The sequence below is a fragment of the Lygodium microphyllum genome, chromosome 1 (assembly GCF_053477565.2).
Source record: "Lygodium microphyllum isolate KBCC chromosome 1, Lygodium_microphyllum_v1.1.10, whole genome shotgun sequence".
NCBI classification, from domain to species: Eukaryota; Viridiplantae; Streptophyta; class Polypodiopsida; order Schizaeales; family Lygodiaceae; genus Lygodium; species Lygodium microphyllum.
This window is the reverse complement of record NC_141135.1, coordinates 138227878-138254377: the sequence shown is the minus strand read 5'-3', so window position 1 is coordinate 138254377 and position 26500 is coordinate 138227878. Positions and strand designations below refer to the sequence as shown.

Below are 26500 nucleotides of genomic sequence, written 5' to 3'. Positions count from 1 at the left end.
CCCAGCGTGCCCCTTCGCCTGTCAGTCTGCCTGCGCAGCCTCCCTGCGCTGAGCTAGCCTGTGCCGTCAGCTCCAGCTGCCAGCGCGCCACCTGTCTCCACCAGCCAGTCCTGGGTGCCGCCTCCTCTGCCCAGCGCGCGCCCAGTCCTGCCTGCGCGTCACTGGACCTGCACGCCTGTACCTGTGCGTCAGTCCGACTGTACCCAGCAGTCATTACCTCAGGAATCGTGCCCGTCGTCAACACGCAGAGGTAACATTCTGCACTTTTCTTTTACGCAGGAGTTCCTGCAACAGGTTCAGGTTCAGCATTGGGAAACGTGCTGAACAGCAGGTTCAGTTTTCAGCATTGGGAAACGTGCTGTGTCTGTCTGTGACACATTGAATGCACATTTTGGGGCTTTTGTAACAGACATTTGTGACAGAAATTTTGGGCAGAAAATTTTGGGGCTTTTGATGTTTTAGTGCTGCTGAGCACTAATTGCACCTTGGGAAGCGTGCATCAGTGACAGTTTTTTGACAGAGTACTCTTTGCACATTAATTGCAGACTTGTGTTTGCTGCAATTTCTGGAAATTTGCAGATTTCCAGCCCATACTGCATTGACATTGCTCTATTGCCTTTTGGGAAATAATGGCAAATCAGGGAGGAGATGTATTCACCTATGTGTCCAAGGAAGACCGATTGGATGGGAACAATTATTCCCTTTGGTCTTTCATGATGAAGAATGTATTAGTGGCCAAAAATTTGTGGGATTATGTCAGTGGAGAGGAAGCACGACCGGGAGTTGTGGCTCCCGCTACTCCTCCTCCAGGAGGACGTGCAAGAGGGCAACCTCAGCCCCCTCCACCTCAGCCCGCTCAGCCACTTCCCCCAAGAACTGCAGCTCAGAAAGCTTGGGATACACGGGATGCACAGGCTATGTCGCTGATTGCATTGGCAGTTCAGCGTTCTATCATTCCTCATATTCGTTCAGCAGCTTCTTCACAAGAAGCTTGGTTGACATTGGAGCAGATGTTTGCAGGAAAGAATGAGACTCGCATCTTTTTCTTGAAGAAAGAGCTAGAGACTCTAAAGATGAATGAGGGTGATTCTATGCAGGATCATCTCAACAAAATTCAGGACTTGCGGGAGCAACTCATGAATGTGGATGAGTACTACTCAGATGCGCAGCTGCTTTCTACGACATTGAATTCACTGCCTCCCTCTTACTTGGCTTTTCATACTGCCTTGAACCTCACTATGAGGATTTCGAAAGAGCCCATCACTTTCATTCAGCTTGTCAGTTTGCTTCTAGAGGAGGAGCAAACTAGACGGAACAGTGGTGTGGATGGTATAGCCTCTGAGCAGGCTTTTATGTCAAGGCAGAAGGGTAAAAACAGCCAAGGGAAAAATGCTTCGCAGAGTTCTGGTAGTAGTAGCACTTCACAGACAAGTCAGAAACAGGGGGGCACGCAAGCAAAAAAAGGAAAATGCCATTACTGCAAGAAGCCTGGCCACTATATCACTGAGTGCAGGAAGCGCATCGCCAAAGAGAAGAAGAAGGAGTCAGGGATGTCTGTTTCTGCAGCTCCTTCCACTGCTAGTGAGTCCGCGTCCTTTGTTACAGACAGGGACTATTGTTTTTACACTTGCAGTTATGATGTCTCTTGGGCTGATAGAGCATTTAGCTCTACAGAAGATGCTGACACTTGGTTCTTTGACAGTGGTGCTTCACGGCATATCACATCTCGTAGAGATTTGTTTGCTTCTCTTGGTGCACCTCCCGTTGGGAAGTCTGTTCAGTGTGCTAATAATGCATCATACCCTGTTCGTGGTATTGGGGAGATTCAGCTTACAGCCATTGATGGCTCTATTCTCCGCCTACAGGATGCTTTGTATGTGCCTGGCATTAAGAAGAATCTGCTTTCCATTTCTTCTATGGCACGTTGTGGTTTGCAGGTCACCTTTGATGATGACCGTTGCATGGTCCGTGACAAGGAACACATGACATTGGTCTTGACAGGTTCTCTATGTCATGGGTTATATGAGTTGGATGCTCTTTCGGTAGATCAGTCTGCATATTTGACATCCACTCTTACTCCTGCTATGTTAGAGGCAGAGTTATGGCATGCTCGTTTGGGGCATGTAAACTATGGCAGCTTGATGCTATTACAGCGTACTAAGATGTTGGATGGATTACCTCTCTTGGAGAGACCTCCTGAGCATTTATGCGAGGGTTGCATTTTGGGGAAAATGCATCGTTTCTCTTTTCCCCGTGATGTTGCTTTTAGAGCAACAGCCAGATTGCAGCTTGTGCATTCGGATGTTTGTGGGCCCATGCAGACACAGTCATTGGGTGGTTGTTACTATTTTGTAACATTTATTGATGACTTTACACGTTTTTGCTGGGTCTACTGCTTGAAAAAGAAGTCAGAAGTGTATGATGCATTTTTGGCTTTCAGTGCACTTGTGGAAACTCAGTCTGGTTGCAAGATTAAGACTCTCCGTTCGGACCGAGGGGGGGAATACATGTCCTCTATGCTGAATTCTTATTTGCAGCAGAAGGGCATTATCCATCAGTACACTACTGCATATACTCCACAGCAGAATGGGGTAGCAGAGAGGAAAAATCGGTCACTCATGGAGATGGCCAGATGTATGCTGAAGGCAAAGAGTTTGCCTCATAGTTTTTGGATGGAAGCCGTCATGAGCGCTTGCCACATTTTGAACAGATGCCCTACCAAGGCCTTGAAAACTGTCACACCTTTTGAGGCTTGGCACAGCCGCAAACCTTCTGTTGGCCACTTCCGTACTTTTGGGTGTCTTGCATATGCCCATATTCCACAGGTACTTCGAAAGAAGTTGGACAACAAGGCTGTAAAATGCATCTTTATGGGATATAGCAGCGAAAGCAAAGGCTACAGACTCTATGATCCCGTGACCAAGAAGGTTTTTGTCAGCAGGGATGTTGTATTTGATGAAAAATCAGAATTATCCTTGGCTGGTTTTGATACATATTAGGCTGCCCGTGATGTCTTTGAAGGGCTGCTGCCCATCACATTTGGTGATTCAGCTGGTACTTCAGCAAATGAACCTAATGTTCAGCCAGCTGCTCCTATGGAACATGCAGTAAATCAGCACATTGCTGAAACTGAAATTCAGCAGGAACTTGTACACAGTCAGGAAGCAAGACAGGTGCCTAGATGGTACACGCAGACTATGAGAGATAGTCATTTGGAAACACCCTTGGCTGGTCGTACTCGAAGGCAAACTCGACTGCATGATTCAGCACATTCCATGGAGTTTGTTATGGCAGCATGTACTCATGATAATGAGGAGCCTGAATGTTTTGAGGATGCACGACATAGTGTGCATTGGATGGCAGCCATGCAAGCTGAATTGGATTCTATTCATAAGAATCATACTTGGGATTTGGTGTCTTTGCCAGTTGGCAAGCGTGCCATTGGTACGAAATGGGTCTACAAATTGAAAAGGAATGCAGATGGATCCATAGATAAGTACAAGGCACGGCTGGTAGCTAAAGGCTACGCACAGAAAAAGGGCATTGACTATGAGGAGACCTTTGCTCCTACCTCCCGTATGACGACCATTCGGTCTATGATTGCCTTGGCTGCACATTTTGGTTGGAAAGTGCATCAGCTGGATATAAAGACTGCATTCTTACATGGGGAACTTCAGGAAGAAGTGTATGTACAGCAGCCCATTGGTTTTGCAGTTGAAGGCTCAGAAAATTTAGTATGCAAGCTGAAAAAAGCTCTATATGGTTTGAAACAAGCTCCACGAGCTTGGTACGCAAAGATAGATGCTTTCTTGCTTAGTCAGGGGTTTGTAAACAGCCCATCTGAGTCTACCCTTTATGTACATAAAGAAGGGGGATCCATGCTGATTTTGTGTCTATATGTAGATGACCTTTTGCTCACTGGAACACATGCTGATCAGATTTCAGCATTCAAAAATAATTTACAGCAAACTTTTGACATGTCTGACTTGGGTATTTTGCATTATTACTTGGGCATCCAGTTTGTACATGATGCTAGAGGCATTGGATTATGTCAGTCAAGGTACATTGGGCAACTTCTTGAGAAGTTTGGCTTACAGGATTGCAAGCCAGTTTGTACACCCATGGAACCTGGGCTCAAACTGTCATTACATGATGACAGTGATTTGTTTGATATCCATACTTATGCTCCAGCAGTGGGATGTCTCATCTAACTATGCCACACTCGGCCAGACATACAGTTTGCCGTTTCAGTTTTGAGCAGGTACATGCATCAGCCTCGTATGTCGCATTGGCAAGCTGTGAAGCGTGTGTTTCGTTACTTGCAGGGTACTAGAGCTCTTGGATTGCTTTATGCCAAGGGGGGACCACTGCAGTTACATGCTTACAGTGACTCTGATTAGGCTGGTGATTTTGATACTCGTCACTCCACTAGTGGCAATTGTTTCTTTCTTGGCTCGTCATGCATTTCTTGGCTTAGCAAGAAACAATCCACTGTTGCCACGTCGTCATGTGAAGCTGAGTACAAGGCAGCCTTCACTACTGCAGTTGAGTGCGTATGGCTTAGACGCTTACTTGCTGATTTGGATGTATCTGTTACGGAGCCTACTCCTTTATATACTGACAGTCAGAGTGCCATTGCAGTGGCACGGAACCCTGTGTTTCATGCTCGCACGAAACACATAGAGATTCACTACCACTTTGTCAGAGAGAGGCTACATGCAGGTGATATCAGCCTTGTCTACTGTCCTACCACCAGCAATGTGGCAGACATCTTCACCAAAGCTCTTCCACGAGACAAATTTGAAGCATTTCGCGATGCTTTGAATTTGACGCCCTTTGGTGGCGGATGATCCTTGTACACTTGATCACTCTTCACTCCAGGGGGGTTTGTTGGGTATCTCACACGCCTTACTTACGCCTACGCTCATATGGGAGTGTGCGGGTGATCACTAGGACACTGGGGCACTTTTTACTCTCGGTAGGAGAGGTTTTTTCCCCCAGATTATGTGTACTATTTTGTATGTGCTTGTGGTGCACACTTACGGGCACTTACTGTGTTCGGGTGTGAACAGCCCCTTATAACCCTAAGGTATAAGGGTTATCATTTGTACTTTCAGCTCACACTCTATTCAGTACTATTGCATTGGGTATCGTGCTAAACTCTGTCTCTCACTCTCACACTGTCTACTGCACTTCAGCTGCACCTCGATCCTCTCCCATCTGACAATAATAAACTCCATGGTATGTGCTGAATCATGCAAACGAGTTTGCCTTCTAGTACGACCAGCCATGGGTGCATCCAAAGGACTATCTTGCATAGTCTGCAAATACCATCTAGGTAGCTGTCTAGCATCGTGACTGTGTGCAAGCTCTTGCTGAATTTCAGTTTCAGCATGATGCTGAATATTCCGATCAGTCAATGGCTGATTTTCTGCACTTTCCATAGGAGCAGCTGGCTGAACATTAGGTTCATTTTCTGAACCTCCAGCTGAATCACCAAAAGTAATGGGCAGCAGCCCTTCAAAAACATCACGGGCAGCCTGATATGTATCCAAACCAACCAAGGATAATTCTGATTTTTCATCAAAAACAACATCCCTTCTGACAAAAACCTTCTTTGTAACGGGATCATAGAGTCTGTAACCTTTGCTCTCATTGCTATATCCCATAAAAATGCATTTAACAGCCTTGTTGTCCAATTTTTTTCTAAGTACCTGTGGAATATGGGCATAGGCAAGACACCCAAAGGTACGAAAGTGACCAACAGAAGGTTTACGGCTGTTCCAAGCCTCAAAAGGTGTGATGGTCTTCAAGGCTTTGGTAGGGCATCTGTTCAAAATATGGCAAGCACACATGACTGCTTCCATCCAAAAACTATGAGGCAAGCTCTTTGCCTTCAGCATACATCTGGCCATCTCCATGAGTGACTGATTCTTCCTCTCTGCTACCCCATTCTGCTGTGGAGTATAAGCTGTAGTATACTGATGGACTATGCCCTTCTGCTGCAAAAAAGAATTCAGCATAGAGGACATGTATTCCCCCCCTCGGTCCGAATGGAGAGTCTTAATATTGCATCCTGATTGGTCTTCAACAAGTGCATTGAAAGCCAAAAAAGCATCATACACTTCTGACTTCTTTTTCAAACAGTAGACCTAGCAAAAACGTGTAAAGTCATCAATGAATGCCACGAAATTATAACAACCGCCCAATGACATGGTCTGCATAGGCCCACAAACATCTGAATGCACCAATTGCAATCTGGTTGTTGCTCTGAAAGCAACATCACGAGGAAATGAGAACCGATGCATTTTCCCCAAAATGCATCCCTCGCATAAGTGCTTAGGATGTCTCTCCAAGGGAGGTAAGCCATCCAGCATCTGAATACGCTGCAAAAGCATCAAGCTGCCAAAGTTTACATGCCCCAAACGAGCATGCCATAGCTCTGCCTGTGTCATAGCAAGAGTAAGAGTGGATGTCAAGTATGCCGACTGATCTACTGAAAGAGCATCCAACTCATATAAACCATGACACAAAGATCCTGTCAAGACCAAAGTCATGCATTCTTTTTCTCTAACCATGCAACGGTCATCATCAAAGGTGACCTGCAAACCACAACGTGCCAAAGAAGAAATAGAAAGAAAATTCTTCTTGATTCCAGGAACAAACAAAGCATCCTGCAGGCGGAGAATAGAGCCATCAATGGCTGTGAGCTGAATCTCCCCAATACCACGAACAGGGTATGATGCATTATTGGCACACTGTACTGATTTCCCAACGGGAGGTGCACTAACTGAAGCAAACAAATCTCTGCGAGATGTAATATATCTAGAAGCACCACTGTCAAAGAACCAAGTGTCAGCATCCTCTGTAGAGCTAAGTGCTCTATCGGCCCAAGAGATGTCCTAACTCCAAGTGTAAAAACAATGATCCCTGTCCACAACAAAGGACGCGGACTCACTAGCAGTGGAAGGAGTAGTAGAAACAGACATTCCTGACTCCTTCTTCTCTTTGGCAATGCGCTTCCTGCACTCAGTGATATAGTGGCCGGGCTTCTTACAATAATGACATTTTCCTTTTTTTGCTTGCGTCCCCCCTTGTGTCTGATTTTGCGATGTGCCCGAAGAGCCAGAACTTTATGGAGCATTTTTCACCTTGCTGTTTTTGCCTTTCTGTCTTGCCACAAAAGCCTGCTCAGAGACTATAGCATCCACACCACTATTTTTCCGTGTTTGCTCCTCCTCTAGAAGCAAACTAACCGGCTGAATAAAAGTGAGTGGGTGCTCAGCAATCCTCATGGTGAGGTTCAATGCAGTATGAAAAGACAAGTACGAAGGAGGTAAGGAATTCAAGGTGGTGGATATCAACTGTGCATCCGAAAAATACTCATCTACATTCATGAGCTGCTCCCTCAAGTCATGAATCTTATTTAAGAGATCCTGCATAGAATCACCTTCATGCATCTTCAGAGTTCTAACTCTTTCTTCAAAAAAGAGATCCGAGTCTCATTTTTTCCTGCAAACATATGCTCCAAAGTCAACCATGCATCTTGTGAAGAAGATGCCGAACGGATATGAGGTATAATGGACTGCTGAACTGCCAGAGCAATCAGCGACAAGGCCTGTGCATCACGTGTATCCCAAGCTTTTTGAGCTGCAGTTCTTGGAGGAAGTGGCTGAGGTGGAGCGGGCTGAGGTCCACGTGCGCCATGGGGAGGAGGAGTAACGGGAGCTACAACTCCTGGTCGAGTTTCCTCTCCACTGACATAATCCCATAAATTCTTGGCCACTAATACATTCTTCATCATGAATGACCAAAGCGAATAGTTGTTTCCGTCCAATCTGTCTTCCTTGGATACATAGGTAAAGACATCACCTCCCTGATTTGCCATGATGACAAATTTCCAAAGACAAAATGAGCAATGTCAAAGCAGTATGAGCTGGAAACCTGCAAATTTCCAGAAATTGCCGCAAACACGTTTCTGCAATTAATGTGCAAGGGCGTACTCTATCAGAAAACTGTCTTTTAATGCACGCTTCCCAAGGTGCAAACAGTGCACTGCAACACTGTTATATCAAAATCCCCAAAATTTTTGCCAAAATTTCTATCAAAACAGTCTTTCTGTGACTGTACCAGCAGTTCAAATGCAACTGTCCACAAAATACACAAAAGCCCCAAAATTTCTGATGATCCAGTCCAGAAATTTGCATGAAATTTATCCCACACTTGTGCTGTGCTTGCCGCATATGAACCTCCTCTTCCAGAGCTGTGTTCTGGGCTGACAGTAAAATTTTTTTGTGTAAAATGTACCTGACGTGGAGCAGGCCACGAGCAGAGTGGCAGGTCGCTGGTCAGACGTGCGGGCGGACAGTCGCGAGCAGGCGTTGACTCGTAGGACAGTCGCAAGCTGACATGAAGGTGTCAACCGGCGGGCAGGACAGTCGTGTGTTGTGTTGCAGGTGGCTGGTCGCCAGGCGGGGAGCAGTGCTGACGTGGACTGCAGCGACGAACAGCGCGCTGGCAGACGTGGACTGTTGACGTGACGTCTGACGAAGTTTGACGACAGGCAGCGTCAGACCCTGTGCGCTGGCGGACGAGCAGGCTGATGCGAGCTGCTGGTGAGTGGAGCTGACGTTGACTCTGTCAGACGAGACTGACGTTGTGCTGGAGACAGGTTGCGTGGAGCTGTGCGCCGGCGGCCTGTAGCAGAACTGGCGTGGGCTGCAGACTGCAGACTTGCACACTGCAGGCAGAAGCTGAGTTCAGAGCTGTGCTCTGATACCAAATGTGAGATGGAAGGATCGAGGTGCAGCTGGGATTTAGTAGACAGTGTGAGAGTGAGAGACAGAGTTGAAGCACGACACCCAAAAGAATAGACTGAATGAGTGTAACCAGAAAGTACAAAGTACAACCCTCAAACCTTAGGGTTGTAGGGGGTGCTCACACCCGACACACACTAAGTGCCCAAATGTGTGTAACATAAGCACATAAGTACATACGACAATAAGACCATAAGTCTGGGGGAAAAAACCTCTCCTACTGAGAGTAAAAAGTGCCCCAGTGTCCTACTGAACACCGACACTCCCATATGAGCGTAGGCGTAAGTGAGGCGTGAGTCAAATACCCAACAATATGAACATTGAGAAAGAACAACTAAAATGAGGATTGTGGCCACGATTTGGTTCCAACTACAGTCCATAAATCAAGACTGACACTTATGACTATCAATTATGGCCAACAGAGAATCTAAACACAACTTATAACTCGTTCCAGCTTATAGTTTCGTTAACATCTTCCAATTTATAATTGTAAGTCCTTGCATATTGATAAATTTAAGTTTTTAAAGTAAGTCTCTAAATCTTATATACTAAGATATCATGTAATCCTCGTCTTCTTGTGATGATGTGGCGTTATCATTCCTGTTTTGACCCCTTTGAAAATTCCTGTTTCCCATCCCCATTCCTGTTCCAAAGTTTCCCTCAACTATGTTTGGAAGTGGCTATTGATACATGCATTTCGTTTTTAAAGTCAATTACAGATTTAGGTTTTTATAGATCACTTTTGTGGGGTTTCTTCCAGAGCAGATTTTTAGTCAAATTTGACTGTGAAGATGTCCTTAGGGACATTTATCGCTTACTTTTAATGTCATTTTCAAACTAGAGTTATCCATGTGATACCTTTCCTACAAATGATGCTTTGTGGGTGGGTCCTCAAGTCCATTGGTTTTGACCATTAGTGACGTTTTTAGGTGCTACTACCGAGAGTTGTGAGCTTAAGAGTGAGGTTTTAAAGGAAGGGAGCAGGTCATGTGCATGCCTGGCATGGATGAGCTATAGTACGATTGTAGGTTCAAGACACCGAACCCAATAGATGCAATAGGGGCATAAGTGGGGCCCAGATACTAGGGTAGCATTGGATAGCTTGCAGGGCTTGGAGAAAACTGCCTGACACTGTACCTCATGGAGCAGTGAGGGTGCCTTGAGTTCATCATGATTGGGTGGTGAGTTGTCCTGCACGTCTGATCTGTTTCTCTGATGCATTCTTGGGTTAGGGTTTTCTGTATCTGCTATTTCTGTAGTTTTTCCAGGCTCTGGGATTCAGTTGGGGTCAAAATAGGTTGGTTCTCTAGTTTAAATGTGAGGTCATATTTCTTTCATGCTGATGTACATGTCTGTGAAGTGAGCAAACACACCACACAATCATGTTTCTCTCATCACAAATGAGCTAGCTACACTTGCATTCTTGTGCTTGTGTGTTGAAAGAGTCCAACATCAAATGGTGAATCTTCAATACAACATTTTAGATGTCTTAATAGGCTAGTGATCTAGCTCAAACACTCATTTATGTTTCGTTTATGCTGATTTAATGTCTCTGCACAGTCAAGAGAAATTACAATTATTTTCTCTCCTCTTAAAATATGAGCTGAATGTGCTTGCATTTTTAATCTTTGTTTACTTATTTGGAATTCAACATTAAATGGTTAATCTTCAACAAACAAAATTTGAGTTTAGATTTGTTGAGGATTTGGATTAGCCATTTTTCAAACCAATACAAAAGCAACACACACACATTCATGGAAGAAAAGGTTACAAATATGTATTTGTGCATCCTAAATTTTTGACTAGTCCAAAAAATTAGTAATTAGGGGGGGTTTCTGCATGCTGCAGCTTTTGGCCTGTGCATTGCTAGCTGCATATGTTTAGATGATTTTTTTAATATGATTTCAAAGTACTAATGCTTATTGTATAATGCAGCTTGAGACGATTACAGACGGACTATATTGACCTCTACCAAGTCCATTGGCCTGACCGGTAGACATTTAAGTTGAAAATGTCTGTTTTTCAGTCTGAAATGTATAATCACTTGCTGGATATTAATGGTGATTGTCTTGTAGCTATGTGCCTATGTTTGGAGACGTTGACTATGACCCTAGTTACAAATATTCTTCCATACCTATCGAGGAGCAACTGGAAGCATTAAGTGATGCCGTTATCTCAGGGAAGGTTGGTACTCATTGTCTCTTCACCAACCTTACTGCATTTCAAAAATCATATAGCATGAGTCTGAACATCTTAATGGCAATTTCAGGTGAGATATATTGGCCTCAGCAATGAGACTCCATATGGTGTGATGGAATTTTGCCGTTTAGCTGATGCAGTTCCTCATTTTGCTCGTGTTATTACCATACAAGTAAGTTTGCTTGGTGGTTATTGTGAGCTTTGCTGATTCTAAAATCAAGTACTTGCATTGAAAACTTAAACCTGGTGGAGAAATTGATTTTTAACAGAATTCATACAATCTTCTCTGTCGCACATTTGATTCAGGCTTGGCGGAATGCTGTCATGAAAAAAGGTTTGTACTTATTGATCTTTTAAATCTCTAATCAACTATGTTAATACTTGAACACATGAGGTCAAAAGTTTATTGAAATTAATTGCCTGCTTTAAGTAGCACATAAACAATAAAATCATGTTGTAAGCAACTTTGAATGCCCGAAGAAATAATTGAACTTATTGGGAGAATGGAATGTGAGAGCACACAATAGAAGTTCCCATAACTATACAGAAAGCAAAGTAGAAGAAAAGGCAGGCTCTGCATTGGAAAGGGCAGATAGCTAGGTTTGTGAAGCCTATGATACACAGGAAGTCCTTTCGTTTATCAAAGTCCACTTCCTTGGACCTGCTTGGAAATCCAGACCATAATGATAGCAGCTGAAAATAACAACAAAACAAAGTGTCAAGGGGATTGGTGGATGCAGATTGCGAAGATGTTCCATATATTGGCTGGGGTTAATAGGCCATAAGCAAGCATCATAGAAAGGAAGTGACCAACCTATGCAGTATACTCGTACAGAGTGATAATTGAATCAGCCTAGCCCATAAATGGAGTAGACAGGGCAATATAAAGCCTGCACTAACCTTCGAGGTTCCCAGATGCAGATGGGAGGTAAGTGCAGATGGGCTTGGTTTCAAACTTTGAACCATTTCTACTACTTAGGCCATACTTTAAGGCTGACCTCAGATTCTTATGCAATACCCAAATCAAAAGTTGCCAAAATGCCTTACAACTGGTGGGTCAAGTATACAACTGACATTGACAAATGTTTAGGCTCAATCATCATCTATTGTATGCATTATGACATGGCATCTTTTCAAGGGGTCCAGTTGAAAACATTAGAACTCAAAGATTACTAAGTTTTGTTTTGAGTGACTTTCACAGAAAGCCATAGGCTTTAAAAATCCCAAGATAACAGCTTCACATATTTATGATATTTTGGAGTGGATAGTTAGATAAATAATAGGAAAACTTATATTTTTGGCTTCCAAGAGGGTTATATGGTTGGGCATTAGTGAAGGTTTGCACAAATCTTTGGCCTTTTGCATCTTCATCATATCGAGTTTTTGTACCTAAGACTTGTAGCTGGGTTAAGCAACATGATGCAGTATGTGGAATCACACTATGATATATACGAAATCCATTCTTCTTTGGATGTGAATATAAATGTTTAACAAATGCAGGGTGGCGCTACTGCCTTACAGTCCTTTGGCTATGGGACTTCTTTCTGGGAAGTACATTGCTTCCAACAGAGGACCATGTGGTGCCAGATTGAACTTATATAGAGGTACCATGAACTCTTCAATGCCATTATCTTTGTTTGTATAGATGAGACGATATACTAATTTAGGCATAGGATTTCTTGTTATTTGGTGCTTATTTCCAGGTCGTTATGCTGAGGCAGAATGTCGCTACGATCTTAACAAGCCAAATGTAATACCAGCAGTGAAGGTCATACACAAGTTCACTAGATTTAATCGGTTCCAGATTATCATGTTCTATAATTTATTGTATGGACCCAAGCTGGTCCTTTGGTTAATGAAAGGTTCCTCTTGAACACTGGCCCCTGTGTGAATTGTTGTATAGCCTCAAAAGCTGATCTGTAAGCTTAGCTGACCAATGTCCAGTGAACAAGCAAGCATGGAAAAAGAAAACAGTATTTGTAAAAAAAATCCTTGAATTGGTTCTGCATGCTTTTTTGATCAATGCCTAACTAGCAAATAAGCATCTATGGAAAGCAAAACAGAATCTGTAAAAATTTCCCAGAATCCTTTACTTAATGCAACAAATTCTCAACTAAAGACAAACATCATGATGTCATACAAGTAGTAAAAGAAATGAATACTTCTTTGTCTTAAGTCTTGTTGATGCCTATTCCTCTTTGCTTGTGTCGTTATTGAATCTCTATGTATCTGGCTACATGTGGTGAAAGATATGATTCCAAATGGTATTAATGGTTTGGGCTTCATAGATTTGTGTGCCTTTAGATGCCTGATTACTTCTGCCTTCCAAACTTGCAGGGCAGTAAGCTTATAATGAGCCCTTAAGCTGTGTTAACAGTTTGGTTAGGCAGACTTGAAGCCAAGCTGTGATGTCCAGAAGGAGGCATTGGATGCCCATCCTTAATATATTGCCACTTTCCTCATAGAGAATTGAATGCAAATGCTCTCAATGCAATGCATGTGCTCTTCAAATTCAACTGTGAACTCCAACTGCTGGCCTCCAGCCTAACTCCATTGCCTGCTCCCTCAGCCAGGCCTTGCACTGCCTCCAACATTGTGCAGCCTCCATGCGCTGCCCCTCAGCCTTGCACCTACTTCTTTCAGCCTTTGCCTCTTTCCTCAGCCTACTGCTACCTGATCTCAACCAGAGCTGCCTGTCTTAATAGCCCTGTGCTACTCCTCCTCAGCCCTGTGTAAAATCCCCCAGCCTGTCTTCAGCTTGTGCCACCCTTCCTCGGCCCTTAGGAGTCCTTCATAGGTCTCACTTTGTGCTTTGTATTTTACCTCCAGGGCTTTTCTCAAGGTGTTCTTAATAAAAGTTTCTTTTCTTTGAAACAAAAAGATTGCTGAAATTTGCTTGGGAGAAGTTTTTAACTACAACTTTGCAGAGTAATTGTTTGCCCTGGCTAGAATGATTGGCAATGCCCAAATCCTTCCCTCTTTTTGGGCCAGTCTCAAGTCTGAGAATCAAAGGGATCAATTGGGCTTGAATAATCACTGATCAAGCCAACACGGTCTTTGCTGGCGCCCCGTCTCCACAAATGTGAACTCCATGATAAGTCACCACTTGACCAACAAGATTGAGAGAACTGCTAACAACTGGTGGTATACTGCAGAGTCTTTGTTTGCCACTAGTACTCTTCCTATCAAAGAAGATTTCCTGAACTGCAATGCAACAACTTGCTTGTGCTGTGCAAGTCAGGATCAAGGGTGCAGTCTATTGTTTGCTGTGATATCAATTTCAATGTGGCAGCCAAGATATCTTATATTGTCCTTCTTGGAATCCATTGAAACTCATCCACTGGCATTAAGTCAAAGTTGGGCTGACCCTAAGCCCACAAGACTTACGCTAGTTAATGAATGTTCCTGAAACTGATAAATTCTCCTTGGCTGCTGGAAATCTTGTGGTTTTAGTGTTGTCCCCGTATCGCTAAACAGCAATTCCATTTGCAAATTCTAGATCTAAAACTTGTTAAGTGGGTAGCTAAATGCCTCTTGACCTCAAAGATACACAGCCTCAGTCACACAGAGCTATACTTTTCTTTATTGAGGACATCACATGAGGTCCATTGGAGGAGGTGCTGCAGCACAAAATGTATCATTTTAGCATCTGCACATATCATGTCCATCAGGTGAGCAATCCTAGGCTAGGTTTCTATCAGGTGAGTTCATCCAAGGCTGCATTTTGATCAGGGAAGCATACAAGAGGTAAATCATGTTTTTATTTAATATTACATTTTTTGGAGACAATCATGCCCTTTAGAAAAATAAAATAAACCTCTGTTGACACTTAATGGACATGCAAAGAGAATCAAGGATAGAGTTAAGGGGCAGCATACACAAACTGTTGAGCTAAAACATGCTTTACAGCTGATTAGCATTTTTAAACAGCCCAAAGCACACTTAATTAATGAAAAACGCAAATTCGGTGCATGGTTTGAGAGAGTTTCAGTGGTCCCCCATAACCATAATTTTTTGGGGTATCCTTCAACATCTATAAATAGATGGGCTGCCCACCATTCAGCCTTATCCTTTTGTGCAGGTTTCTCACTCTACCATGTAGATTTCAAGCATCAGCCACTTACCATCTGCTGTCCAACCATCACTGATGGCAGCCCATCACTATCCAGCCCTAGGCAGCCTGTTTTCAGCCATCGCCCTACTGTTTGGAGGTCTTCATTTGCTGCGTCACCATAGCACCTGATAAGCCTACATTTTCAGCATCTGGTGCTAGGTGACAAGCTGTTGCCATCTCTCCCATTAGGCGACTACTATAGTACCTATGTTTTTGCTATCCAACAAGCCATCTACATCAGTAAATACCTCTCTTGTTGTTGCTTGATAGTTCTCTGTTTCAGGTGATCAGCTTTCAGCCTTCTCTGGTGGTACAGTGCTGCATTTACCAGATTTCAACCTCCGACTGTTGTGTTATGGTGACCACCTTGCTGCCCTTCATTATTCAGCACTCTTTAGATTTTCTTCTCTTTGTCTTTGGATTTTGAGTTTTTGTGTTTTGTGTTTTGCATTTAGGGTTTGAGTCTTGCTCATCTGTGTGTGAATCTTTGTGTTTCAGTCTTGGTCATACATGTTGTGTTTCCTTAGTGCAAGCCCTAGCATATCTTCACACGAGCAATGCTGTGATTTACATTGCAAGACAAAGTAATGATGCAAGTCCATAGATGGAAGACAATTGCAATAGTGAAGGCGTCTTAGGATCATAGTTGCATCAATATGCGGTATAGACAAATTTGGTATGATACCATACATATCCATACTATTTAGCACAAAAAAACTGTCTCTTTTTTTCTTGTCCCATTTTAGTATGAAAAAATGCCCCTTTTTAGTACAAACTACCCCTTTTGTATGATCATTGATGTATGATGTATCCACCTCCCATCTACATTTTTGTAAGTTGTAGTGCATGTTGCAAATGTGGCATATGCCATACAGATTTTGATTTGTTACCCCCATGAATTCATCTTACATACTCTAATGGCATTGCTATTTAAACATGTGTTCTATGGCCCATAGTCCAAAATAATTGAGTTATTGTTTTTCTTTTGTTTTATATTGTACCATACTTTATAAATTCTTAAGATACCATTTGATACTGTATTTTATCATACCGTATGGTATAATACCTTTCATACGTGACAACTACTCAAATTGGGATAAGTGCACCATTTCTAAGCATATTATGTTTCAATGGCGCTTGGCTCAAGGAGAAGAAAGGAGTTTATAGAGGTTCCTTGGTGGGTAAGCAACAAAGAGCATCACTTTCCTAGAAGGCTTCCATCACTCTTTATGCGTTTGATTGGTTCCTTGTATCTCTTGTCCAATGGTACTAAATTTATTTTGAATGTCCCTTAAGAGCCTAAGACCAGATATATACCTACTACTGTGTGCATTTGGAGGAGCGAGGATCTCCCCTTATTCAGACATTTTGGTGGAGAGACTCTAGACCTTGGATAACAAAGGACCACTGATTCATAGGCACTTGGCTCATGAAGGACGACCTTCCTCCCACTTACTGTAGATAGAGATGCCTTCTGGAGACTCAGAGAAAGTTCTTTTGGGACTCTGCACTGAGGAGGTTGGCAAATAACTTTAAGGATGGTCTTTCAGGTGTAGAGGAGGGAATAGTCCTTCAACTTGCTGTAGATACAGATGCCATCTGGAGACTTGGAGAAAGTTCTTTTAGGACTCTGCCCTGAGGAGGTTGGCAAAGGACTTTAAAGATGGTCTTTTACTAGTAGAGGAGGGAATAATGACTCAGGGAGATAATTGCAAAATTGTTCACTTCTTAACCAGCCTTGGGATTTGATGATCATGGATGCAACAATGTGATAGAGTTCAAAAGACTCCACAACCTTAACTGCCTCTCTGGATTTTTCATAAGTGACCTGTTCCAGGAATGGGAGATCAGCAGCATAGTAGCATATGGCTCATTTGGAAGGCAGACAAGCAATTGAGCAGTAGAGGAATCCCTCATAAGAATGCACCAAAGACAACTAGGTTTACCTCATTCACTCAGAAATCTATTAGAACTCCAAAGGAAGTTCACGGAGGATAGTATGGGAGAGGCAAGGTGCCCTTTTTTGAGTTTGGAGCCTGATCCCCTTCTGCAATAGATAAATCTCTTAGTTTCTCCATTTACCATGCTTAATATCTCTTGAGCATCATCCAGTGTTTTGAGGTGCATTATTCCCTTCCTTTTAGTTATGCAAAATAGTCGTCTCCATTTGCTTCCGTTTATTTGCTCATCATCTCTTCACCATCTAGGGCCACAGGGTGGCCTTACTAAGTGATTTTAGTGATAGAATATAGTGCTAGTCTTTAGTGTCATCTTAGTGGCTTGATATGGTCATCTTAATTTGCTTCCAATTTTGAAGGAATAATTGCAGTTTGCATCACAAAGTAGCATATTGTGATGATATGATGCAATTTGCATGTAATTTGTCAAATTGGGTGAGCATCTTGATGCATTGCATCAAGTTTCTGATGCAATGCATCAATATCAGGCATGGCATATCTTGAGAAATAAGCACCAAGGAAAAAAGAAAAATAAAAACCACAAAAAGGAGTTGGTGACAAAGGGAAGTGCAGGTTGAGGCAGATGGGGAATGTCAGACTGCAAAAAAGAAAGGACTTGATAGTAAATTTAAACAACTAATGTTGATTATGTGGATGTGCTGCAAAAAAGAAAGGACTTGATAATTGACAGCAACTGATAAAAATGGTTGTGCTGTGATAATGCCAACGCCTCAAGAACACACATGTAACCTAATTGAAAAAAATGGAACTTAAGATTAGCTGGATGCTACTTTCCTGAATGTCTTATTTGACCTGCTAGAATATTGCAAGATTGTATTACAGCATTTATGAGTTAGAAATGCCTTGGGGATACTTTGTGCGGAAGAGATTTATTAATTAAATTATTTTTTCTAAATTAGCTGAATTCTACTTTCCTATTTGTCTCGTTTGACCTTCTCAAATTGTGATGGTTGTATTATAGCGTTTATGAGCTAGAAATGCCTTTCGGATTTTTTTTTTCTTGAGGGGGTTTGGTAATTCAAATATTTTTTTCAAATATCTTTGTACACCCTTTTTTGGATCTTTTCCAAAGCAGCTTTACAATTGAAATTTGAAAATTGATAAACGTATTACTATACAATACTTAATTTGATTTTGTTCATTGAGCTGCAGGCATATGTAAACATTGCTCATCAACACAAAATCAGTCCAGTTGCTCTTGCCATTGGTATGTAGACCTATTCTTTGAGATAAGGGTATTCTAAAATAGGAAGCATACTGTTGTAACTTATAAGCATTGTGTGGATATCGAAAATCTTTTGTGATCACTCTATGAAGTGTGGACGCTTGGTCATTAACATTTTCCTTGATGGGCATTAATTTCATTAATGCCCATATTGGTAGCGACACTTAGGCAAAAAGCTCTTTAAAATCTTTTATTTGGATTTTGGAAGGCATATAATTGAGTGGATTGACATTTTTCTGTGAAGTAGCTAGGGCTCGAATGGGTTTTCAGCTCCATTCATCCATGGCTGCATTCTGTGGATGGATCCAGTCTGGTCAGACCTGTACGATCTGTACAGTCCAGATGGTTCAAAAAGCAGTCCAGTTTTTGAACATTTGAGCTTCTAAAAAGTGCATTCCTACCAGTTTTTTGGCCATTTTTATGACACTTTTCTAGCTATTTTTTCTCACACTCATCTCTTCTCCCTCAAGCTTCTGGCTTTTCCTCTCCTTCTTCCTCCTCTTTCTCTTCCTCTTCAACTACCTCTACCCATGCCTCTCTTACCACCTCCTCTTCCTCTACCTCTTCTCTCTGGCTTTCATCCACCTCACTATCAAACTTTACCACCTCCTCTTCCTTTATTTTCTCTATTTGGAACTCCCATCTACCTTTATCATCACTCACCTTGTCACTCTATTTAGTTTTGTATCATGGGTCATCATGTTGAAAGTAGTAAGTCTAAAGTTTATATTTAACAGATTGACTTCTGTGTATATTTCAATGACCATATGAAACACTATTTTATCCAATAAATTTTTGTCTATATTCGGTATCATACTAAATTTGCATACTGGACACATAGTATGATTTATATCTGACTACCTTCCATGCATCAAAGCTATATGTTCCTGACTACACACGATGAAGTCTTAGGTGCTATTGGAGTTAAGCTTAGCAGAATGGCATCAATGTTTGGCGGCTTCCCACAAGCACCTTATTTGTGCTTATTTCTTGAAATCTTTTATCATTGTAACAAAAGGTTCAGCTGTTTCTCCATCAGAAAACTTTTCTGCTGCAAGTTTTTTCTCCAGGTTCAAATGCTAATGTTACACCACATCATACTAACTCCTGTCTATTCTCCAACTCTGGCTGCACATCTGTCCATGTATGGGATGAAGCCGTGTGATGTGTAGCGTATGGTCATACCCTATGATTTATACGCTTCCCATACAATGCCCCCGTTGCAAAAAAATCTGACCGATCAGTGCATGAACAGCAGTCACTTCTAAACCATTTTCTTGCATATTTCCAGTATTTTTCTTCCATGTTTTAGAGGGGAATTTGAATCAAGCTGTTTCCCACTTCTCACTCAGCGGTCTACTTCAGCCATTTTTTTACAAGAGTCTCCCAGCATTTGAACTCACACTTCAAAGTTCATCTTCCTTCTCTGCATCTGCGTCTTAAAGAATCAAGGTTTTACCTCTAACAGTCACCTCTTCCTCTTGAGTCACCCTCTCCCTCTCACTCTTCCACTTCATCTACATCTAGCTCTTCCTCTACCTCTTCTCACTCTCACTCTTGTGTAATGCATGACTCTTATAGCCATGTAACTCTTTTTATATCCATGATGTTTGAACTTTACATGCCTAAATAAGCTGTTGCCTAACTGTTTAGTCAACACCTTATAGCCATTCTAGTTTAAACTCGGACCTCTACCTAGTAAGGGGGCATTGAGCTCTATTCCAACTTGGTGCTGCCAATAATGTGCATATTACAGGAAAAGAGTGAGGTTTTTCTGATCCACAAAAAGAATTGTTATGCATAAAAAATCAGGTAGCAACTTGTTTTCCTTACTAAAAAAGTTTTAGAAATTTGTAACTACTTTTTCTCTTTGAGAAAATCAATGGTTATGAGTATTGGTAGTTATTATAAAATTGTTAGGACTGTAAATGATGTGGTTACTAAATAGAATGGCTCAAAAAAGCTTTGATGAACCTATAGAATCTCATAAGAAGCATGATTCGAAAATTGAAATATTTGGCGGGAAAAACTCATGATCTCAAGTGCTACCTTTCAGAAAAACGCCCTAGGTATTTGCCATATGGGTGAGTGTCAAAATGTTCAAGTTTTCAATATGTTATTATCAAACTAAAAGTTTCACATAAAGTATATACATAATGGTCTTAGCAAAAGCTATCAAGCTGAGACTCCAGACTCACATACCACAGCTTAATCACACTTCCCAAACTCAATTGGCTTAGGAAGAGAGCTGCAACTGCCATGTTATTGTTGAAGCTAATTGGTTCTTGGTTTTTTCTCTTTTTTTTTGGAGGACTCTTGCAGCCTAACATACACTAGATCATCCAACAGATCAAGGTGAGAGAAAGAAAGAAAGAAAGAGTATATTAATGTCTCTAAAGGGCAATGTGGCCTATGAGGCCAAAGCAATACATACAATGATGGTGTGTTTCTCATTTGGAATGAGAAAATATGAAAAACATGTCTATAAGACCGAAAAGTGAAATAGTGCCCTATAAAAAGAAAACATGTCGATGATCTTAAAGTAAAAGTAGAAAAAGGAAACTCTCCATCAATGAGATATCTGTCCTCTAAGGAGATGTATCTCTGCATGGCTGAGGCTTCTCGGCATCTGTCTCTTGTGGCGCTCAATGATGGCTCTAATTTGTTTGTGGTGTGGATGTCTAGGCCTTTGTCCGGGTGGACGTGGGCACCTAGACCGGCTGAGTGCCACTTCTCTATCCAAAGGGACACCTACAAAAGATGAGGTCCAATGATGTACTCCTATAGACTGTGTGGCAGTAGTAGTGGTATATGCCATACTCAATCGTGTAGTAGTGAAAAAGTCAATGACAGCTCTTTGTCTATGTGAGCCGAGCTGTGGGGGCCTCCTAGAATAGTTGCTCTATGTCTCTGGAGCTCCAAGAGGGGAAAACCCAAGCATCTTTGATCCTCAAATTGCATGATTCATCTTAAGGGTCCAAAACCCTCTCAATACAGACAGTGGCATCTGCCTCGTATATCATAATATACCGTGCATCAGTAGATGTAGTGCTTCTCTATCTTTGGCTCTCTATCACATAGTGGACATATGCGTTCCTCTGTCTGTGTGCAATGCATGAGGTAGCTGTGTATCCATGTAACTGGGTCGGGTGATGAAACCATCCTCAGATACTTGAAGAAAGTGGGTCTGGTAGTGTGCCATCCTCGTGCCATGGGGAGAGGGGGGTCCGATCCAATTCTTTTCCATATGTAACCTCAATATGTCTGCTTTGATGACATGATTCAGCTTTGATCGGCTTAGGTCAAGTGTAGGGCAATCTAGGCTATAGTCAAAGGGGGGTAGTCTGTCAATCTACAGCCCATGTAAACTCATCCATGTACTCATCTAAGCATACCAACAATGTCTGTCACCATCTACTGCTGCTAGCCATCTAGAAGCAGGGCTAACCATGGGTATCTATCTTGGGGAAGCTCCCATAGTCTATGTACAAAAAGTTGATAATGCATCCAGGTGTCTATTTAGTCCCTTGGGCAAGCTAGATATAAGTACAATATCGTCTACATAAAGCAGTAATGATATCAATACTCCAGCTAGGCTGGCTCCGGCCCCACTAGTTCTGTCCACGTATTTTGAAATTTCATCTATATACAGCCCAAATAGTGTTGGTGAAAGTAGGCAACCTTGTTTCACCCCAATGGTACTATTGACTGTATCAGAGATGCCCTCAAGTGTGCGTACTCTGCTTGTCACTATCTCATACAAGGCATAGATACTCCATTGTATCTCAATAGGCACAATGATGTCTTGCATTCTTCTCATAAGTCTAGCACACGGCACTATGTCAAAGGCCTTGCGAAAGTCCACAAAACAGTAATAGATCTTTTTCTTGAATGCCTTGTGAAACTAGCCTTCCTTTCATGGATGGGTGGTAAATCCCTGATTACAACTTAATTACAGCAGCAAACAATAAATGTAAATCTGAAAATACAAATTTACCTGCTGATCTTGGACAATGCACACCAGATTGGCCCAAAAATTGGCGCCCCTTTCGGTATTTCATTAGCATTATTGAAGAAGAAGTTGATTTAGAATGGGATTCTCTTGATCCCCTTCACAATCCAAACTCCCCTTGCTATCCAAAGTGACTAGAAAGTTTTCAATCTATTTTGCCCCTTGATTTGGGCACTTAATTGGCCTTCACCCACTTCATAGACGATGGAAATGCCTCAAATTCAATCGCTGGCTAGTCCTCCACTAGAATTCAGCTAAATTTCACCTTCAGCCCGGAAAAATCCAAGTCTTGGAGCTTCCAATTTTTGGCATGCTTCCCGAGATTGCTCCTAAATTAGGGTTTACAACAGAGAAATTTGCAATTTCTCAGCCTTTCATCTACTGCCACATTCGACAAGCTATCATTGAGATATAGATTGCAATTTGCGTTTTAAATTTGTTTCACTTTCTTTCATTATGATAATATCATGATTCATGATTAAAATTTGATTTATACATAACTTGTAATTTGTAAATTGTGGTTGTAGGTGGGCCCCTCAAATGTGGTGCAAGTTGTTATCGACAATGCATTGAATTGTGAGTGCATGGGCCGTTTGCTTGAGGCGGAGTTTCCTACGATTGTGTGGACTCCATGTGCAAGTCATTGTTTAGACTTGCTCATGGAGGACATTGGGAAGCTCAAGTGGGTCAAGAGGGTGGTCCGCAAAGCTACATCAATTGTCACATTCTTCATAGTAAAGGTAAAGTTGCTTGCGATGTATCGTGAGCATAGCACACTAGAGTTGAAGAAGCCTTCTTCAACTCGCTTTGCTTACATGTGGTTGTTGCTGGAGCGCCTTTATGAGGTGTAGTCCGCCTTGCACCAGACAGTGGTGTCCACTCTATGGAATGAGTGGGATGAGCATGAGACAGAGGAGGCCAAAGCCATACAGCGCTGTGCCTTAATGAGCAGTTTTGTCAAAAAGTCCGTGCCGTTATCATTGTCGTGACTCCCTTTTATAGGGTGTTACGTATGAGTGATTGTGAGGGGTCCACCATGGGCCTTCTCATTCACTTCTTTAGAACGGCATTGGCGGAGGCACGTGCTTGTACAGTGATCACAAAGACATAGCGTGCACATGTTTTATAGATAGCAGAGAGGAGATGGGCATGGATGCATAAGCCCATCCATGGTTTTGCTGCATTGGTACATCCGGCCTACAAGTCGCCAGCGGTCATGGATGATAGAGAGTTGCATTCAGACCAGCTTGCTTATTTAACTCGTGTGGTCCCTGTGGATGACCACAATGTAGTGCTAGAGGAGCTAGGATGCTATGCAGATCAGAGAGGGCATGTGGCTTTTGCTTCTCCCACTTGTTGGAGGAGAGAGTCACTTGTGAAGCCTTTATTTTGGTGGCAAAACTTTGGATACACACTAGAGACCCTTCAGCCCTTAGCCATAAGGGGCCTTGCCTAGGATTGCTCTTCGGGTGCATGTAAGAGAAACTAGAGTGCCTAACATTCACACAAAGATTCGTAATCGGCTTAGCACACGACAGTTAGAGCGGCTAGTCTATTGCCGCACTAACTTACGCATGATGAGGGCTATGCTGAGCATAGGTAGTCCAAATCAAGTAAAGTTTAAACACTTAACCATAACATTTAAAATTTGTTGTTTTAACTTTTAAACTTTGAACTTTGAAGTTTAAACTTTATTCTTTACAATTTAGACTTTAGCATTTACAATGATCAATGATCAATCTTACATGCATCACTGCATTGTGTAGGTGAATGTTGATACATTTAAGTTGATGGGCGACACTCTTCCGAGTATACATAAGGAGGTGGATGAGGAGGAGGAGATGATTTTCGCAGAGCTCTATAGAGAGCTTATAGCAATAGATACTCCTGACACTTGCAGTCAGCGTGCTCGTGGGCAAGGAGTTCGAGTAGGTGGTAGCAAGGGCATGGTCATTCAACACCCTCCATCATCGAGGATGGGTGGTTCGAGTGACTTGCAGACATATGTAAGGCGGGGCTCTAGTAGCTCACATCCTATGCCTCATGATGACATCCCCCCCTTGCCTACACAACCGCCACCTAGGGAGCCATGATTTGATAATGATGCTAACCTCATCAGTGAGGATGAGTATGAGTGTGTCTCATCATCGGATGCTGAGGAGTCATCTTTAGACTCTCTTGATGAGCACTCAGATGGTTATGATGATGATGATGATGATGATGATGATGATAGTGATGCCTCATCATAGATTCATATGACATAGGTCTGTCTTTTTTTTTTGTATCAGATATACTAGACTGTAGACTGTAGTTGTATCGCATATTTTGCGTAGCCCATGCGACCGCGATGGTCACCCTCATGTATTCATCTTATTTTGTAATGAAATGGCTAGTTCCACTTTAAACATGTATTCTATGATCTATCATTTAATGTTTTATGTTTTTTTTTTTTTAATCATCTTTTTTTTTCGTACTAATATCGTACCATATCTTATAAAATCATAAGGTACCAATTAGTACCGTATTTTATCGTACCGTACCATATCGTATTTTTCGTACTTGACAACTATGAAGGCTATGAAATGGCTGGGAGATGAGGAAGAAAGCTGTAGAGAGAGAAAATTCAGAGTTTTGTTGCGAAGAATGACTGAAAATCAGTCAAATACAACTGCTGCCCAGCCACAACAGCACTGAATGTTGTTGCCTATAGCTGAGACATCCAAATCAGCTATCACCTTGTACCTGGATGCAATTGCCCAGCTGTGGATGGTTGGAATCTGCAATCGCCCCCTCAAAACTCACTCGTGGTTGGCTACAATGGCTGAAAATAGACTGGCTATGACTGCTCACAGCTCTCCCACATTTGCTACAGCAAGAATCCTCTCATTTTTCCTCTTCTTTAACCTTTTACCAGCCTATATGGGCAAGTTTGCCAAGTGGCAGCCTTCCCAAATGGTTTTTCCAACATGATCCATCATTAAATATTAATTTTCAGCCTTTAATTACTGAAAATTAATCTAATAATTATTTCGGTGCCCAGAAAAATAATTTGACAAGCCAATAATTAAATTGGCTAGGCATCTTCCACTCCCGAGTCTCTATGTGCATAGTACAAGGGAGTTTTGAAAACGGGGGAAACGAAAACGAGAAAAACTGGAGTTTCAGAGTTTTGGCCAAATTTTGGAAAGAGGGAAATGGCGTTTCGGATTGTACACTAAAAAAAATACAATATTATGTGCGTATGTAAATATATCAATGCCTACAACATGTACCCAAATTTCATACAAAAGTCTTTATCTCATATGATTGAAATCATGATTCATTACACATTTCATGAGTCACGAATCACGACTCACGAGTGAAGATTAAGGAGTCAAGACTGAGGACTCAATGGTTGAAACTTAAGAGAGCTTAACACAATTAAGACTCAATTTTCAAAACTTAAGGCAACAAAATGAATTAGAATTTATGACTCATGAATAATCTATGATCTAAAGAGTAGTGAAGACTAGCATCAAGAACAATGGAACAAGAATCAAGATGCATAATAAGTGGGATCAAGATACAATGATACATGTAACTATGTCATGTGAATAATCTGTCAAAACTCCAAAGTCCAATGAGGCTATAAGTATCAACATCAATGAACAACTGGCAACTCTAGTCTGAACCTTTGCACTGCTAAATTGACTCATGTATATCATAAGTTATGACTCAGGACTCATTTGGACTCTGAGGAAGTGTGCACCATCTCCTCATCCGACTCCGAGGACCCTGATTGAGAAGTTGATGAAGCAGCCTCAGCCTCATCCTCAGACTCTAGTTCTGACTCTGCCTGTGATGCACGACCACGTGTGGCCCTCACTCTAACCCTCCTCTGTGCACGAGTCTCATGCACCGGTGCCGATGGCTCCTCATAGAGCATGGAGTAGATATCCCGCTCCTCCTATGGTATCTGCGGATTGTCATGCACCTTCTCTATATTAATCTTGTCAACATTCACCTGTAAGGGTGAACGAGACAAAGATATATCCTATGAGAGGAGATTCAATATGTTCAATGTTCATGCATATTACAATTTACAATCCAACTTCTAAGCAAATTAGCAATGTCAAGTGTCAAGGACTCAAGGTTAAAAAGTTAATTATACATAAT

The 26500-nt window shown here is 42.0% G+C and overlaps 1 protein-coding gene across 5 annotated transcripts in view; it reads left to right on the top strand.

Annotated features, from left to right (window-relative positions):
* The window catches only part of LOC148041731 (uncharacterized), a 277578-nt gene that overhangs the window by 194167 nt on the left and 56911 nt on the right, over nucleotides 1-26500 (top strand). For all 5 annotated transcript variants that reach the window (XM_087681817.1, XM_087681809.1, XM_087681833.1 and 2 more), the window contains 7 exons: nucleotides 10752-10808; nucleotides 10892-11000; nucleotides 11086-11187; nucleotides 11285-11349; nucleotides 12516-12619; nucleotides 12719-12783; nucleotides 18261-18315. In XM_087681817.1, coding sequence (XP_087537943.1) covers nucleotides 10752-10808; nucleotides 10892-11000; nucleotides 11086-11187; nucleotides 11285-11349; nucleotides 12516-12619; nucleotides 12719-12783; nucleotides 18261-18315 — 557 coding nt within the window. The remainder of the gene's footprint in view (nucleotides 1-10751; nucleotides 10809-10891; nucleotides 11001-11085; nucleotides 11188-11284; nucleotides 11350-12515; nucleotides 12620-12718; nucleotides 12784-18260; nucleotides 18316-26500) is intronic.